Below are 18,115 nucleotides of genomic sequence, written 5' to 3'. Positions count from 1 at the left end.
GTACGCTCGTTAAAAGAAAGTGTTAGGCATTTGTAACATCATAATATTGATAAGTTCTCGTGGCATCTGTAAAGCAGTCCGGTCAGGAATTGGTTCAAAGTACTTGGTTACATTATGGATTCTTCTGTGCATTACTTAAAAAGACCTACAGCTTAGAGCAAGAAAATAAGCACGTATTTAAGAATGTCATATACATTCTCAGTACACACGCTCTGTAGTCTTGTTCGAAATATTCTGGCCACCAACTTTTTAAAAGCCATGTACTCTTATCCATAAGCAGAAGTAAAATTAGAAAGAAAACGAAAATAGTGATCCGGGGATTGAGCGGTCAGGGCAGGTATTCAGTTTGAATCCACGTTTCTCAAATCATGCCGCAACAACCCCAGGTATATAGATAGGTGTATTATCCTGGAATAGGATGTCATTGCTCGAAAACATCTGGACCATAGGATGCACATGGTCCTTGAAATACGACATAGTCACGGGCAGTGACGCATTCGGTAAGCGTCAGCAGAAAATCCACTAAAAACCGGGATATTGCAGTCCACAACATCACACAACCCCCGCATGTTTCACTGTTAGGCGGAGGCACTGCGGATCATACGCTTTTTCTGGTGTCCGCCACATACAGACACGGTCCATGGAATGAAATAAGGTAAGCAATGACTCATCCAAGTATATCACACGTTGCGAATCATCAACGGTCTATGGTGCATGCTTTCGGCACCATTATCGTCGTACTGAAGTATTGTTTCCTTATCAGCGGCTTAGCCCATGCAGTCCAACCCCAAATGTCCATATCCTGTAACCTTCGGATAACCTATGATTGTCGACACAGGCTTCGGGGGTTGCTGTTTGAGTTTCTCCGATACTTGCACCGCAGCCGCATGACGGTTCTGAGTAGCAATACGCTTTAATACTATGGGGAACCTGTTACTGAGGGTTTTCTTCTAACTACTTCTTCTCTGCGCCAATGTAGTTTTGCCGTGAGTTTAATATGTCGTAATCGCTGTGAACACTGTCCCTGGCAATACACTCAACACACTTGCTACTTTCTTGACGCTTGCACCACATAAACGAGTGCCAACAATTTACCCACTTCGGAAATCAGAGAAGTCCCATTATACTTTATCACTGTCTGCTCAGTTAACTGCCCATTACCGTTCTGCTATTTCTCATGTAGTACGAAATTTGTTCTGATACATCATCACTAACAACCAAATACTGCGGTCGCCGCGTGGCCGTTACGAACCCCAAACATTGTTTGTAACTGCGTGTTTCCATTGACTTGACAAGTACCTCTACTAGTGGGCTTCAAATTAAGGGAATATTGTTGACTGGATATCGTACCGTAATTCAGTTCTTGTTAATGTGGTAACCCAAGTTCTAATTCTGTAGCTATTTATTTGGTCGTCGGCTAATTCTTAGTTTTTCATAGTCTTAAACCATTCGTTGATCTGAAGCCGCATTTTGGATCTTACGTTATTTTGTGCTACAAGAATAATTGATAAAAACTTGTAACAAGTTGGAAGCGGGGTTATTCCCCAATAGTCAAAGCAAATGGCTTTTTACCCTTCGATTAGAGTAACCACTGTTATTGTCTTACATTTCCTAAGAAACTCCTCTTTCTCGTATTTTTAGGTTTTCATACCTTCCTTACACAGTTTTGGTACTATAAAATCGACTCCCGTGCATTTATCAAGCCATTTCTCAAAATGTATTAACTGGTGCTGCTTTCAGGTGAGGGAAAGGAGGGAGTGAATAATGCAAAGGAAATTAATCAATAATAACGTGCATGAATCTCAGTTAACCTGAACGAAACTTCAGCGTATATATATAAGGCTGTTTCGAATACTTATTTTAATACAATTATTTTTCATGTGAGAAATTACGGAAGTGTCTGATGTCACTGCGATTGTAGTAGTCAAAGATAATTATGCAAAATGTTAATGTAATTGTTTTAAAAAACATCTGGATTGCCACTAATTTCTAACTCCTTTCTTTCAGAGTGAGACAGTAATGATATTACGAGATGGAAATAGTACTATTTATCCTCTAGCCAAAGATTGTTTAGATTCAATTCGAGACCCTCATTGGCTAGATCTTCCACCAGTAAAATGCATTGGCATTGGTACGCATGCGCTTTCAAATGTTGGTTCCAATCAGAAGAATCAAGTCGCTCTTATAATTTTGGCAGCAGAGACACAGACTTTAATGCCAAGAATTCTTCGTTGTGATCTGGAAGGAGTAAAGCAAATATTAACGAACTTGGAACAGGATGCGAGTAAGTAAGATGTTTTATCTGTTTTCGTACTAAAGTGTGGTGTAAACACGGAAAATCATAGTTCAAGTGTATTTCCAGTAACTGCAAATGCTTTTTAATTACAGATGATTTACAAATGTGTTTTATTTCAATGCATAAGAACCATATTGATAAAACAAGAACTTTATCCACAGTTTCGTTTTGTTAAACTAGGAAATATTCCGTTGAAATCATTATACGAAAAGTAAAGCAGCTAAAATACAAGAATTCATTGGCATCTATATATCGTTGAAACTTCAATATTCAATTTAGTGTTGAAGTTAGGAGTCGTTACGGAATAAAATTTCTTGAATCATATTCTCATTTTGTGATTGACTTCCGTACAATACAGATAAATAAGATGATTTAGTGTTATTATCATATCCTGGAGACTTTAATCCAAAGTAATGTAGTACAATGCAGCGAGTGTTTCTCAAAATATTTATATGATAGATCTGCATGAGATTTATATATATATAATTAAAGCCATATCTGGTTTTCCAATTTCTTCTTAATCACTTCAAGAATATTTTTCATTTCAGAACCATTACCCCAAGTGTCGCTTCAGAATCTGTTATCCGAGAGATGTGATGGAAATAGAAATATTTTTCATGCCTGTGTTACAATGTGTGCACCAGCATCTAATAAGGAAGGAGATCAAGGTTAGTTTTACTACTGTTCTTTTCTTTATAACAGTCCTTGAATGTTAGTATTTCGGCGAGGCTTACTGTAAGGCTTCAAATAATTATTAAGTATTGATGTTTGAAGTATGGTATTATTGTTTGTATTTGAATTCAGCATCTATTTTACTTAATAATACAAGAAATAAAAAGCTTTCTTTCTTCCTTACTGGACTAAAATTTTCTAAAATAAGAGTATAATATTTGTCTTCTTAAGGATATACATACGTACATTATGTCGTAGAGAACACCTCAGATGTTCAATTGAAGAAAAAGTAATGTGCATCTCTTGTTATCTGGAATGAGTCGGGTGATTCACAGAGAGTAGGATATTTCGGAAGATAATTTGAAATGCTCTTTTCTGATGATTGATTGATTCTGAACCATTCAGTGAACCATAATTCAGACTGTGATCGCTTTGCACTTACTGTGTGCATCACCCTTTGCACTTACATATCGTCAAAGCAAAGAAAGTGATATCGACTCAACACTTATCATTTAAGCAAAGTATGAAGTGCATTTTAAATAATAGCGACGATATGAACTAATTCTATAATAATTTGACACTAGGTGCAAAATAAAACAACTCGTTTGGGATTTTCAGTATTACTAACTAGAAAAATTCCGATTCACTTGAAGATAAAACTTAAAGTATTTGCTCTAATTAGAGAGAACACTGAATAGCATCGTACATTCCAATAAATTCACTTTAGTTTATATTGTATGTTATAGTAAATAGTTCAATAGTTCGTACTTAAGGAAGTTGACTATACAATTCGCACTTGAGATATACGAAGTGCTAGGCCTTTGTGGAACTAACATGATACCTGTAAATGTTCTGTTGTCTTTGTCGGAGTCTTCCTTTTATACTTCGTTTATGTGTAATCTAAAATTGATATTGATTGTTTTATTACTGAAACAAAATACATGGTAATAGATTTTTGGCATTTGTAAAAAAATGTTCTTCCAAATAATCAGAGGAATGGAACGCATTTTCGTATGTAATTAGAAATAAACCACTACTATGCATATTGAGCCTCGGTAAACGACGTGTTAGGAAGCCAATTTAACTTAGTAACTGAAAGAAAAAAGACAAGCTTTATGTTACTTTATATGTTGGTGTATATTGCAAATAGGGTTATCTTGAATGTATGATACTACTGGATTGCTCTTAATTTAAATTGGTACCAATATTACAATATTTTAAAGAACTCCACCAAACGTTCATCGATAAGATTAAGCTTTTGTTACAAGTCTACAACAGAAGCATCAGATACTCATAGAGAAATTTGGAAGAAGAATTTTTGGGAGGGAAATTTTGAGAGGCAGACAAACCGTTTTCAAATTGTTAACGCGTGTCCAGGGATTGATTCTCGATGATCTTTGGCGTTGATCCAGATCCGTGAGGCAACTAGAGAGAAGGGTTAGTGGACTCTTGATCTGGAAAGCAAGAAATAATTGCGGTTGGAAGCCGATGTATTGACCACACATTACACATTACACATTACACATTACACAAATGAAAGCTGTCTGATCAGTTATGAATCCCCGTGGGTTGTAAAGTTACAAGAGTAAAATAAGGACTGAATAAAAGAAAGACATTAAATGGTATTAACCAGCAGCTTCAGTACAATAACGCGAATTCGCGAAAACGCGAATATTATTCTAATAGTTTGTAAAGAAATTGGTGGGCTTAGGGGGCTCAGTGGTAGAGCATTCACCTCTGGTTCTTGGGGTCCCGGGTTCGATCCCAGCCCCCGCCAAGTGAACTTTGTGGTGGACAAACAACGTGTGCGTGGGCTTCCTCGGGGCTCTCCCGTTTCCTCCCACTTTATTTATTCCACCATTTAATTCATTTCTCGTCATTACCGTCTCCTTTTACCTTGCCGGCATAATCGTGGGACGTAAAACTCAGATTTCATTTTTCAAAGAAATTGGTTCAAAACTTGATAAGGTATAATGAAGTACTTGGTAATAATTTGAGATTACAGCTTTCTTTGTTTCCGCAAGTATAATTAATATTTATGAAAAAATAAGTAAATTTAGATACTTCGATTTCTTCATTGAAGTTCAGCCCCTTTTCAACAACGATCTGTATTCGCCTTGAATCTACAATCAAGGGTGAAATCCGAACTAGTAACGAGATGAATGCTTTCCCAATGGGTACGCGTTAGACATCAGACCGGCTGGGACGGCTAATCAAAAGTAAAATAATGTTCTCCTGAAATTAGATATTCTTATATAGCAGTGACGATCACCATTTATGGTAGGTTTTGTTGAAAGTAGATGTAATTGATGGGAGTTAAACCAAGTAATCATTGCTTCGTTTTTATTCCCTTTCTGTTGTGAATGATGCCCCTTCGTGGCTAAACGTTATGAATAGTGACATCTTTATATGATTTTATTGTAAAACCACTTGTTTGTAAAGACATTCTGAAAGGTTTGAAAATATTGAGGAAAACATACTATAATTAGATGATTTGGTCGACTAACGGGGTCATTTATTTACACATTAATGATTCTTGCAAACAAACCTGAATCTTTTAAATTATTCCAAGGAGAACCGTGAGAAATGCATTATGTTCTTACTTTGTAGGCATTTGGATATGTTAATTAGTAATGATTGGTTTAAAAATCACGAATATACATCCCGAAAATGTCCTTCTTAAACGCGTTGTGTGGGTCTGATAGTGACAAGTGGTACGGAGTCCAATTGGCTGATGAGACGTGAAAACGGGTTAAGTGAGGGAGAGACTACACTGAATTATATAGCAACTCTTTCATCACCCTTTATAGAATATTGTTTTCTTATTAGCAATTTGTCCACATCTTCGACCCTTAAATACGTGACTGGAAAACAACGACAACCACATGATACTTTCGCAAAATATTTATCCATTATTATTGCCACTAAAGTTTTCTAGAAAAGCAACGTAAGTTACTCGTATTTTCTATTTTGCAGCAACCTTATTTCTGAATGTTCCTCAAAATAAATAACGTGCAGAGCTTGCTTTTTTCGTGTTATAGCGAGTTTGAGAACGCTTACCCTTGTTGTATTCTAACTTTGATTCTATCATGCAATAGAACTTAAAATCAGTCAATAAAAGTAAGGTACTCCGAATGTTATGTAGAAATGTGCAAGTATGAAATAATGCTTTAAACTATTCGCATTCATAAAGTTCCCATGTACAAATTACAAGGCATATGGACCGAAATTACGATGGCATATGTGGGTAATATTTGAAATTATATCAAGGGATACGTTCTTAGTCTCAGGAGCAAGTAAGAAAGTAATGATCCAAAAGTTTAATTGTAATAAAATAAATATAACATTTTCTAAATAACTGTGGAAAGTTTCATTTTCTTGCGAGAATGCATCAATTTTCAGAAGTTTCATAGAGAACCTCATTGCAAATTTGTCTGTCTTAGCAATCGGTGCTTGGAATCGCAATCGACGCTTGCTTTTCATCATTACGATTCCTTTAAATTAACAGCTAGAGATTTTGTCATTGTTCTTAGTTCTTCAAGAAGCAAATCTTTGAAAAAATAGTCCAGTTCGTGTTCTTGGCTGAGCGAAAAAGTCGAAAGAAAAATAAAGTATTTAGAACAGTTATTGAGAAGGGTCCAATCGGAATTAGCTATAACTATTAGAAATTTGCATTTAAAGCTTTAATAAATTTCTTGTGTGTCCATATCTGCTGAGTGACAACTTTACACCTGTGGATTCGCCGTTCGAAGTGCTTAGTTATTATTAACAGAACAAGTTTTCCACCAATCTTTATTTATGGTAAGGTAAAGTGACTCCATTATTTTATTCTTAGTAAATAAGGAGTGATAGGAACATTGTGCAAGGTCGGAAATGATTATGCAAATTTTGTTAGTATATCAGTGAATTTACATTAATCAGTTTTCCTCATATCTTTGTTACATACAGATAATCAATCATGGAGAAGCAGTAGTAGGTATTTTTACCCTTATTCTTGATCTCTCTGCAAAGAGACCCATCTTTTCTAAAACCCCATACTTTTAATGACCGATTTTGATGTGTGGATATACTAAGTAACTGTCTATCTTGACTCAATATAGATATTAATCTGTGCACTATATCAAGTTTTGTTCTTACTTGCTCCATAGAAAGCAGCAGTAATACAAGTTCAGGGCTTGAGTCAATAAATGTAATCACCAACGCTCTTGGCTCTCGCTCTGTTAGCTTGAGAGAAATGATGCGAAGGGCCACGGCAGCTGTAAGATCCTCCGGTAAGTGCCACTACCAGGACACTTTATTCTCAATACCGTAATTATCTTATCAATAGGCTATGACCCATAACATGGTTTAATAATTGAATGAGCAGTAAGCTGGCAAAAGAATAGTATCAACCTTGGGAGTATTGGGGATGCTGCACATCGGAGTTCATCCCCTCGTGCAGCTCCTGGCATGCATGGAGCATAATCTTAGCGTTGAAGGTTACCTCCTTGATATAGTAGTAGTAATAACCGTAATTATTGCATCATTCACTTTTATTATTCTGGAGTATTTTTTTCTGAAAGAGAACTAGCTCAACTTGACATATGCATGATATCAGATACATTAAAATTGACATATTTCGACAAATAAGAATAGTACAAGTTACGTTTCATTACATTATTATATATATGCAACAGTATGAAGTCTTTATATTCAAAAGTAACTGGTTTTTGAATATAAGTTTCCTATCTTCCCGTAGAACTAAAATTTCCTTAGAACTATCTATTTCAATAGTCTTATACACTTTCAAATTGATGCTGTACAATTAACCTTTTGAATTTTGCACGGAAGATTATGCATGGGAGTGTAGTTGTATAAAAAGTAGTAAATGTTATATGATTTTGAAACAGGATTTGTAGGTAATATTTAGTGAGTCAGTTGTTGATTTGGTATAGTGAATATATATTTTGATAGCAGAAAGACGACAATTATTTCATATTTTGAATGTGAAAAATATGTTAAACAAGTTCGAACTAGCTCGTAAGAAATGTGGTGTTGTATTTTATGAATAATAGAGCATTGTGTACTCTCTGGAGTTACAAATAATTAACATTACGTTCGAACCTAGAAATTGAATTATATAATTGTTTTCATTCTTCTGAATTCTCTTCAGATGTTAAGTCTGGTCTTTTTGCCAGAATACTTGAGAAGTATCGTTTTTTAAAATTGTTATCCCTTGTTTACGTTCTACAACACTTCGAAAATTTTTTCACAACAGTTTCTTCACTCCAAAAAAGGTTAGATGGATGGAAAAGTAACACCTACTGAATTGCTGACTTACTTTTAAGATTAATACCGTAGATGTACAGTGAAGCGTCATAAATTGGTAGATCAGTAAACGACTTAGTTAATAAGTTCATTTTTTTCCCCTTATAAATAGGTGGAACTCATTTCAAAGTTTGGAGAAAAGATTTAACCAGTAAAACTCTTGATTTGTCGGAGAACGTGTGAGATCTTTAATTCAAATTTGTTTTATATAATTTCTAAAGAATTAAAAGATAGACAGGAAATAGACAGGAAATAAATAAAAAAATACACTTTGCGATCATCAGACATGAACGAGAAATAATTCGTTCAGAATCTGAATACGATGTACAGTTACATTACAGTCTCTTGAAAATAAATTATAATAATAAACATGAATAGGGGTAACAATTTAAATATGTAAAGATCAGTTGAGTGAACATTTTTTGTAAACGAAAATCCGATCATTAAACAGAAAAAAAGCTAATAATTAAAAGCATTTTTGTTAAAAGAACTATCCAGTTTTTAATCTATATATCGTAATTTGCCCAGTTAGAGGTTTCGTAACGTTTTCAAAAATCAGATATTTGTCTTGAGCAATCAAAAATCTGTTCTATGGTAAAACCATAGACAGCAGTACGCATTTTCTGTAGTTCAGTAATTTGTTTTCAATTATAGAATGCATTTAAGTGGCAATGGCCTAATCGTTAAGAAGCTAAGACAAGCAATCCAAAGTTTTGGTAATATTTCATCGTTCTATGAGACAGTTGATAGATATATTCGTATGGAAATAAAAGGAATATTGGTAATACTGTTAATACTCTATTTTGCTCTTTCTATGGCAAAATGGGAAATATTTTACGTTCGGTCAGAATTTTGGATGTTGATTCAGCGTCAGAACGCAGTTGGATTCAAAGTTAGAAGTTAGCCCTTGGGAGTCACTATGCCTATGGCATTGTACTTATTTACTATTCGTATTTGACACAACAAAACTGTTCACAGACTGAAAAACTGTACAGGTAATATGTTTCAGAAGAAAATACACTCATCTCTGTAATAATGAAAACGATAAATATTCTAGTACTTAACCCTGTCGCTAAGAAACTTGCATGGAATACTTGAGGAGGAAAAAAAAAACATTAACATAGTAAAATCTTTTTTGTTTTTTGTTAGATTTTCTAGGGTGTATAAATCTTGACAAGATATATAATTTTTGGTTACACAACTAATTGGAATACTTATGGTAATTAAATTGATTTTTAAATTTGCGTGATATTGTCAGTAACTTTTGAAGCAAATTAAAATAAGTTATTGGTGATACTGTCCCTTTGTTCATTCAGACGCCTTTTATCCAAGGTCAGTCCTTGATTTTATTTATTTATTTTGACGCAATATTTGATTACGTTTCTTACTGTGTGTGCTGATGAATTGAGCAGCATCTTGACTTACGTAATCGTGTGATTAGATCTATTTCTGTTTTGATAAACCGGACACTGCAGAATCCTCGTTTTTTGCATTCCTCTTATATTGCTTAATTCTTATTTCTGAATTACGTTCGTCATTCTGATGTATTGCGAGGATTCGCAGTTCGTCTAGTAAACGCCAGATCGAGTTAATCTATCAGTGTAGAAATTTTCATAGCGTGCTTGAGATGATTAATAATACCGTCAATGATCACAGATTTTAATTTGCTTCAAAAATGGCACGTTTCAGTAACAGTAGCATATGCAGTAGCAAGAGAAAGACATTTTTCATAAGAGCTTCAATTCTGGAAACCTTTCTAGTTTTTATCGAGAGTTCCTTAACAGCCAGAGTCTCATCTACAACTAGAGGACCTGACAGGAAGTATGGAAGTTCGACGTTTTCATAGTTTATGAATTTCTTGAAACATTTAGTTTTATTGTTTAGAAGTTGAAAGTGATTTTATGAATAAACTCCCCTTTTGAAGTGTATATCTGTTACGGAATGTACTGTAAAAATTTGTAGTTAAGAAACTATTATTCATCAGAAACACGAGCAACGTAATAGTTAAAATCTCTATTTACACTAAATTAAATGTTACTCGGTAGTGAATAGAAAGGTAAGGAAATGTAACTGTAATAGTTTCAGTAGATAACCTCGATGCTTACCGAATGTAATTCAGATGAACGTAAGTAGGAAAAGGTGTTCGTAAAGTTGAGTTCAGATTTTATGGCAATTGCACTACCTCTATCCTTAATAAATCAGTTGAAATTTTAAACTGAGATAAATTTTAACACTGTTTTAATATCGTTCAAATCATTTTGTAATCTGGCCGAATCATTTCAAGCGAGGTTTGATTTCCATGCATTAAGAGTCCTTAGATATTTGAAGATGATTTCACAATCACCTAATCTGAATCCGGAAAAACTAACATTTTCGCAAAATTAACAAGTTTGACATAAATGAATGACCCTTTGCTGATAGCGAAGGGAAAAACAATGAGGAAATAATATTGGAGGCAATTAGAGAGAAAAGAAGAAAACTGACTAGGACGCTCAGTACAAAAAATAATCATCGGAAGGAGAGTAAGGATAAAGATTGTAATTGACAGACATATGAGAGATAATAATGCTCAAGCCAACACTATAAGAATAGTGAGGAACTGTAATGCAAGATAACTTCCTCAGTTTTGTTGTTGATACATTGCCAGAATGCTAACTCTGTTGGTGAAGACATTGCAAAAAGCAAACACTTTTTAATTCATTGAAAGTATTAAGCGTTGAATATTTTGGTCTTGGATACAGACTGGCCACGATTGTCATTCAAAATTGTGACAATGTCAAGCACGTCATGTGGGCCTTTGGAGGGGGAAGGGAGACCCCTTCTGTACATTTTAATGAACTAATACTATACTAATGAACACGTGAACATTCCATATTTGCCTCTTTCCGCCCTTTACCAAACTTGTTCGTACAAATGATCTTATTCCTTTTCATCCTGCAGACAGATCTCCTGTAGTCTGATCTGTTTTATGTACAAAGTTTTTTTTTTTTTTTTTCCTTTTTTCTTTCAATTGGGAATAAATAAAAGTGAATTACTAAACTTTAAAATCGGGAAGATAATAACCTTGAGTATCCGGCCTAGTTAAATATATATATTTGTAATGTAATATACTTCGAAGGTCTTTAAAGCTGCTAGCCTAAACTACTTTAATAGAAGGCCCTAAACTCTTTTCATCAGTTACTGTGGAACCAACCTGATGCTCGCGAATTTAGAATTGATATTGTTGGTAGATGAATATTAGGATTTAAAAAGGGATGATGTGGAAGAAGTTGTTTGCACCCGTTACAACAGAATAAATATGTTCAAAGTATGCTGTAATATTTAAGAATTGTTCTTTACTATGAGGAATTTAATTCAATATAACATACAAAGGCGACTTCTAACTATTTTACTTTGCAGAAATGTTTCAGAAATCAGGGGGGAGGGGACTAAAATAACTTAAAATACTGTAAATGGAGACACAAGCCATTTTTATGATGACTGTTTCGTCAGCAGGAAAAATATTAATTCATCAAAGAAAATGTCATTCGTTTTGAAGTTCTGGATCTATTCCCAATATTGGTCAGCAGTCATAGTCTTGATAGTGTGTTAACACGCACGAAAAAGCCATAATGTCTCCTCCTACACGTACTGAGTAAGAGTATGATGTAGTGTGTTATTTTCTCCAAACGTAAACTAACTTCATTGAAGAGGGTAAAGAGATGTGTTAAACGTTACAATACACCAGCAGCTTTTATATAATTTTTTTCTTTGTAATAAGAAGTCTTACTGTTATTTACTTTCCAGCTGGCTTGGAAAGAGACCTTAGTACGGAAGGTTCCCGTGCACCAATTTCTGATGAGCCTATTCCAACCTTAAGCTGGCCTCCTGAAACATTCGACCCAACAAGTGGTGATGGTGATGAGGATAGCTTGATGGGCCTTGTAGCAAGTAAAGCAACAACAAGCAGTGAGTATTATACTTACCTTCGCTTAGGATGCGTTTAATATGAGAATCGTAATGATAACCATTAAAAAAGTGTATAGTTTTGTGTATATATAGGTAACAGTCTGGAAAAATTATTCCAAATGTACATTTTTAAGTGTGTTACAGACATCAGTATTTGATATGCATGTACTTTATTGTGAATTATCTTGATTTCATACTAGATCTGTGTATAGCTGATCAATCTGTTTTGATAAGAGAGTAAGTATAATTTTTGAAAGAAAATAACTTTCAAGAATTTAGATAAATTCGTTGGATTTGATTGGGTTTGGGTTTTAGCGTCCCGTTCAGCAGTGAGGGTATATGAGACGTGGATCTTCAGATTAACGTGGGATAAAAATCATATGAGTCTGCCGGGAATCGAACCTGGGTCTCCGACACAAACGGCGCATGCACTATGCACATAGTCATAAGAGAGCTCAAAAATCCCAGTCATGTCACAAGTTTCCAGACTGTATATTCCTATAGTAAGGTAAATGGTAATAAAATGGCTAACATGTAAGTTGATTAATGTACAAGATAATTATATTCAACTGTAGGAGCAACATGGAAAACAATAATGATAGTTATTATTACAAGGGTTGGATAACATAATATGACTACCTAGTAATGCAAGACAATAGGGCATAGAATAATTTTTAGCATTTAGATCAGCTTAAATCATTATTGAATTTCTATAAATTGTGGATGGTAATTAGTTGGTTGTTACATCATTTTTTATGCAGAAACTTTTTCAGTTCCTGTACCCTTCAGGTGTGCAATTTTTGAAAACAAATCGGTTGTGAAAAAAAGTTTTTTCTTCCTAAATTTGTTTACAAAGAAAAAAAATCATTGTATCCGTTGCAACAACACTATTATTAAATTCCGTAGCAAAATTGTGAAGAAACATTATCTAGGAGTGTATTTACGGCATCCATACTCAAATTCAATAGAACTAAATTTAAAGCGTACATGCAGATCGTCTGTACTACAGCTCCGTATTGCAGACGACGTGCATCAATCCATCCAAACTTACGAGGTTAATAAATGCAGGAATTGGTTACTCGTGTGTGACTGGAATAGGAAGCAAGTGAGTTTTTATAATGTTCAAAAAGGGTAATTATGAAGGCAGCAAAGGTGTGCCATTTCATCTTCATACACCACAAACTGAAACGATTTCCACGCATATGAATTCGTTCTTCTTAGAAGTCGCTTTCCCCGCACTAAAGACATGTGTGCCATTGAGTGACCATGACTTCAAAATCGTCTCCTGTCAGTTTTTCTTCTTTTCAAATAATGCTGTGATAGCTGCTGAGAATGATACATTACGTCAAGTCGTGATGAAGTTCTCACTGTACCTAACTATTCGAAGAAATTAATGTCGACTAGTCGCTTGTGTTGGTGCTGAATACGTCCTGCTGTTGGGAATAGCATTGAGGTCGATTCACTCAGCAATTCTCTATTTCTGACTAATAGAACTGACCTGACTGATGGAGGGAACAGAAGAGTTCTTGAAACTTTTCTAAGATAAATATATATGAATAATAAGGTCATTTTATTATCACTGCCAGGTATTTTCTTTATTACATCTGTATGTCAGCAGACCAGATTTTGTATACTTGTATCATTTAACATTAGATTTTGATAGAAGTGTGTTAGCAATATTAGTTCTGCCATGAATATCTAGATTCTACAGTTTTCGCCGCATTGTCTTAATAGAAATTGGATACAGTAGATAAAAGTTGAATAGCAGTTGCCTTATTAGAAGTAATATTCCTCTTTCCTGTATCCAATTCCCACATGTACCTGTATTGATAGCACAAAACAAAATAAAGTTTCGTAGTGACTAAGAGAAAACAGAAGAATTTAACATATATTTTTCATGTGATGAAGATCTCTTTTTGTAAGCGCATGTATCGAGCACGTGTCTTCGAAGTCGAGTTGTTATTTCAGAAGGAAGGAAGGAATTCATAGTCTTGTCTTCTATGCGTGGAAAGTGTTACATAATGCACATTTAAAAATAATATATGATGTTGGAAAACATGAAGATTCCTTTAGAAATGACAGAGGAACTGAAAATTTAATTTAAAGTACGCTATTCTTTTATCAGACTTCCACTTACTGATAATTGATACATGGTTTTACTAAAGTGGTGTGTTTTTGTTTTTAGATTCCAATTCTGGAAACAACTTCTATATCGCAGATCCTGTAGAGAGGAAGAATAATGCTTTGTTGATCCTACGTTTGCTTTGTGAAAGTTCCAGCCTTACTTCCCATCTGAAGGAGATCCTTAGTTCAAAGTAAGTACTAACACATAATATGTTATTGAAACTACATATGATTGATTTTATGTAGAAATTATCTCTGTAATCTAATTTATGTAATTTCACTTAGATTTTTGATTGTCATAAATTTAAAAGTATGGTGATTAAATACTTGCTGGATGGAACATCAGAGAAACATTACTCATTCTCATATAGCCAAAATAATCTAGCAATTATAGAACTTAGTGTATGTCATTGTATTGGTCTAGTGCAGAAATACTTATTTAACTCCTTTATATTACCACATAAGAGAGCTCCTTTGTGGCTAAGCGGTTAGCGTACGCACCTTTGGCGTGGGAGATCCGGGTTCGATTCCCGGCGGGAGCTCATGTGGTTCGGATTCCACGTTAATTAGTAAGTCCGCGTCTCATATAGCCTCGCTGCTGAACCGGACGTTAAACTCAAAATCAACTGAATTACCACGTAGAAAAATTTTCTCACGGCCTAGAATAATTTCATTCTTGAGGTTAGTAATATAGAAATTCGTGTTACAAATGAAGCACATGTACACGCATCATAATGGACTTTTTTTTTCTTGTGTTAGAGACATAAAGTCTGTAGTGGAAAATAATTTTACAAGAACAGTTTTGATAAAATGTTTCAAAAATGTACTAATAGCAACACCTCATTATCCAGAATCGACTTGTAATTCTCAGCTGTCATGTGGTTGGCACCTATCAAAGGACCCACGCCAGCACTCGAAATATACCTCACAACGTGACAGTATCACCTCCGCTCCTTCTGTACAGTGCTTTGCTTTGCACACACAGCTTTGCAGACTTCTCCGGCCCGCCGCATCACAATGGAGCGGATGTCATTGGAATAAAGGCAGAATCGGTATTAGTCTGACGAGAGGATGAGTCGCCACTGGTCTCTACTCCAGTATAAGGGTTCCCTTGCCCACGACAGGCGATTTTACTTCTGTATGGCAGTCAGCCTGGGGTGTACCCTGCCAACGCGACTGAGTCCTGCATTGTACTCTTGCTGCAGTTTCTTCCGAGTTTGGAACGCTTTAATGGTCGCTAATCTTCCCAGACGTCTAGGATTGCGCTCAGACATGATGGGTTTTCTGCCACTGTTGCTCCGAGAAGATTGATTTCGGCTACTCTGCATGGACACTAGTGACGTGGATTCGGACACGCCAATAACTTGCGCCACCTCCCGCAGAATAAGCCAGTGTTCATGCCTATGACAGTGACTCCCTTTTGCCCCTCGATCACATCCCTTCTTCGGCCCATGGTTCAATCTGTAATGAAATGATACCGCATTAGCGTGCACGTCTTACCATCCGCAACTGTCACAAAAAACGCACAATATTCACATTCGCGATATCTACAAGCATATAGCTATGTCAGACCAGTTTTCACAAGACCCCTAGAATGCTCACACTTCGTAATATTTGTTCAGAGTGTAATATTTTATATATACATAGTCATAGTAATATTAGGAGGATTATACTTCAAGTTTATATATTACTAAAATATTCAAAAACGATTTATTTCATCTCTCCATTTACTTAGTTCCACTTTTTCAAAAAAAGTAACTTTCCTTATTGCACGATTCCTAAATATCACTAGTATTGTAGAAAATGTGGAGGTGACGATATGTATTAATGTTGCTTTTCCTATTTCAAACAGGGATGCGCAAGGACAGACGCCTTTTATGCTGGCTGTATCAACACGTGCATACCCTGCTGCACTTAGCCTTCTGGATACCATACAGCGTATTGCCAAGGAGACCGCTTCAGATCAAGAAGGGCAAAAGAAATTAATGATGATGATGATATATCCTGCTGGATCAAATGCAGACGATTCGCCTTTGCACGTTATTTGCTGTAATGATACTTGTAGCTTTACCTGGACTGGTGCAGAGCATATCAATCAGGTAAAATTCTTTGATATATACTTTGTATTAGTGTTGTCTAATGTTTTTCTTGAACTTCCTCTTTTATTAATTCAGTTCTGCAAAGAGGCACCACAGCAAAGAAGGAATTTTTTAAAAGTCATAAAGTGTACTGTTCTCCTATATTCGTTAGTGTTTGATATTACTTCGTTGATGCGTAGACTAAGAACACGTGGAAGATACGAGGGGCTGCTCAAAAGTTCCAGAAGTGTGCACGTGGAATCATAATATTTGACAGGTATTACATATTCCTTCCGAAGTTCAATACACTTCCTTCCAGGGTGCTCCAAATTTTGCAGGCTTTTTTTTTTTTTTTTTTTTTTTTTTAATCCAAGACTTCTGTAGCATTAATCACGCCCTTATCAGATCCAAAATGGCGTCTTCCAACTATTGTTCGAGTTTATGAAATAAATAATAGTCTGACGGAACTAAATCGGGGGAATAAGGAGGATAATTTAAACCAGTGGTTCTCAACCTGATTCCTATCACGACCCCCATTTTATCACATCCTCTTGCCAGGGACCCCCTATGATTTCTGGTTTGTAATAAGCTTGTGTGGGACTTTTAACCTTTTCAGGACGAACGGCTCAACCCTTGAGCCAGCAATTCAAACCTCTCTAGCTCAGCTCCTAATTAACCTAGAGATGATTTTGGTATGTATCTCTTCAGAAAGGATGGAACTTTCTAATCCTGTGTATATCATTGATGTAATGGGTCCCTCCGTGAAGGGGGAGGGGGGCAAAGTTGGGTGTTTATAGTGTTCCCTCTCTCCCTTCAGAATTTGGGGGGAGGTACCCCCCCTGATGGAGCTACAAGGATAAAAAAATGGCATCCATAGAGACAAATGAACATACTAACTAGCCATACCCAGTCCATGACTTTTGGGTTTGAGAGGGGTGAATAGGAGGGCTATTGAATTTACCCTTTTTCTTATTGTATATTTTCTTATAAAGACAAAAAAATATATTTCAAATTTGAGGAACTCTGGCAACATTGTTATTCATCGTACGCAAGAAAAAAAATCTCACATTTACGACAGATATTTGGGACAATGATACACAAAAGTCAAACCCATCGGTTCAATACAAATGGAAAAAGAAATTCAGAACCCCACACCTACGTGATACATCCTGTATATTATTCAATATCCACTGTAATGTACTCTAACGTTGATAGCCCTAGCGGCATTCGTAATTATCACAGACACACAAACCATACCTCGTTGAAAACCTTATAGATTAGCCATTCCAACAATGTAACTTTTGTGTGTCTCGGGCCAAACCAGTAAAAGAAGAAGAAGACGAAAGTCAAAATTTTGGGTGGAAAATCAAATTTTTCGAAATTTGTCGGACTTTGGCAACGCTATTATTTGTCGTACGCAAGGAAAAAAAATCTCACATTTACGCCAGACATTGGGAACAATGATATAAAAAAATGAATGGTGTAGGTGCAATAGGAGTGAAGAAAAAAATTCGGAACCTCGAACATACGTGAATCATCCTGTATTTTTTCGATAGATTGTGGTATACGCTAATATCGGCAGGCTTGGCCACGCTCCTAATTGTCACAAGCATATCAGCTATACCTCGTTGGAAAGCTTATGGAAGAAACATTTGAACAAGGTAACTTTTGTGTGTCTCGGGCCAAACCA

At 35.5% G+C, this 18,115-nt stretch overlaps 1 protein-coding gene across 3 annotated transcripts in view; it reads left to right on the top strand.

Annotated features, from left to right (window-relative positions):
* Positions 1-18,115, top strand: part of hyd (E3 ubiquitin-protein ligase hyd) — a 168,152-nt gene that overhangs the window by 65,840 nt on the left and 84,197 nt on the right. For all 3 annotated transcript variants that reach the window (XM_081769459.1, XM_081769460.1, XM_081769457.1), the window contains exons 14-19: positions 2,008-2,284; positions 2,845-2,964; positions 7,117-7,239; positions 12,062-12,223; positions 14,409-14,538; positions 16,200-16,446. In XM_081769459.1, coding sequence (XP_081625585.1) covers positions 2,008-2,284; positions 2,845-2,964; positions 7,117-7,239; positions 12,062-12,223; positions 14,409-14,538; positions 16,200-16,446 — 1,059 coding nt within the window. The remainder of the gene's footprint in view (positions 1-2,007; positions 2,285-2,844; positions 2,965-7,116; positions 7,240-12,061; positions 12,224-14,408; positions 14,539-16,199; positions 16,447-18,115) is intronic.

This window comes from Thermobia domestica, chromosome 8 (assembly GCF_964235325.1).
Source record: "Thermobia domestica chromosome 8, izTheDome1.hap1.1, whole genome shotgun sequence".
NCBI lineage: Eukaryota > Metazoa > Arthropoda > Insecta > Zygentoma > Lepismatidae > Thermobia > Thermobia domestica.
This window is presented reverse-complemented; position numbering and strand designations above follow the sequence as displayed.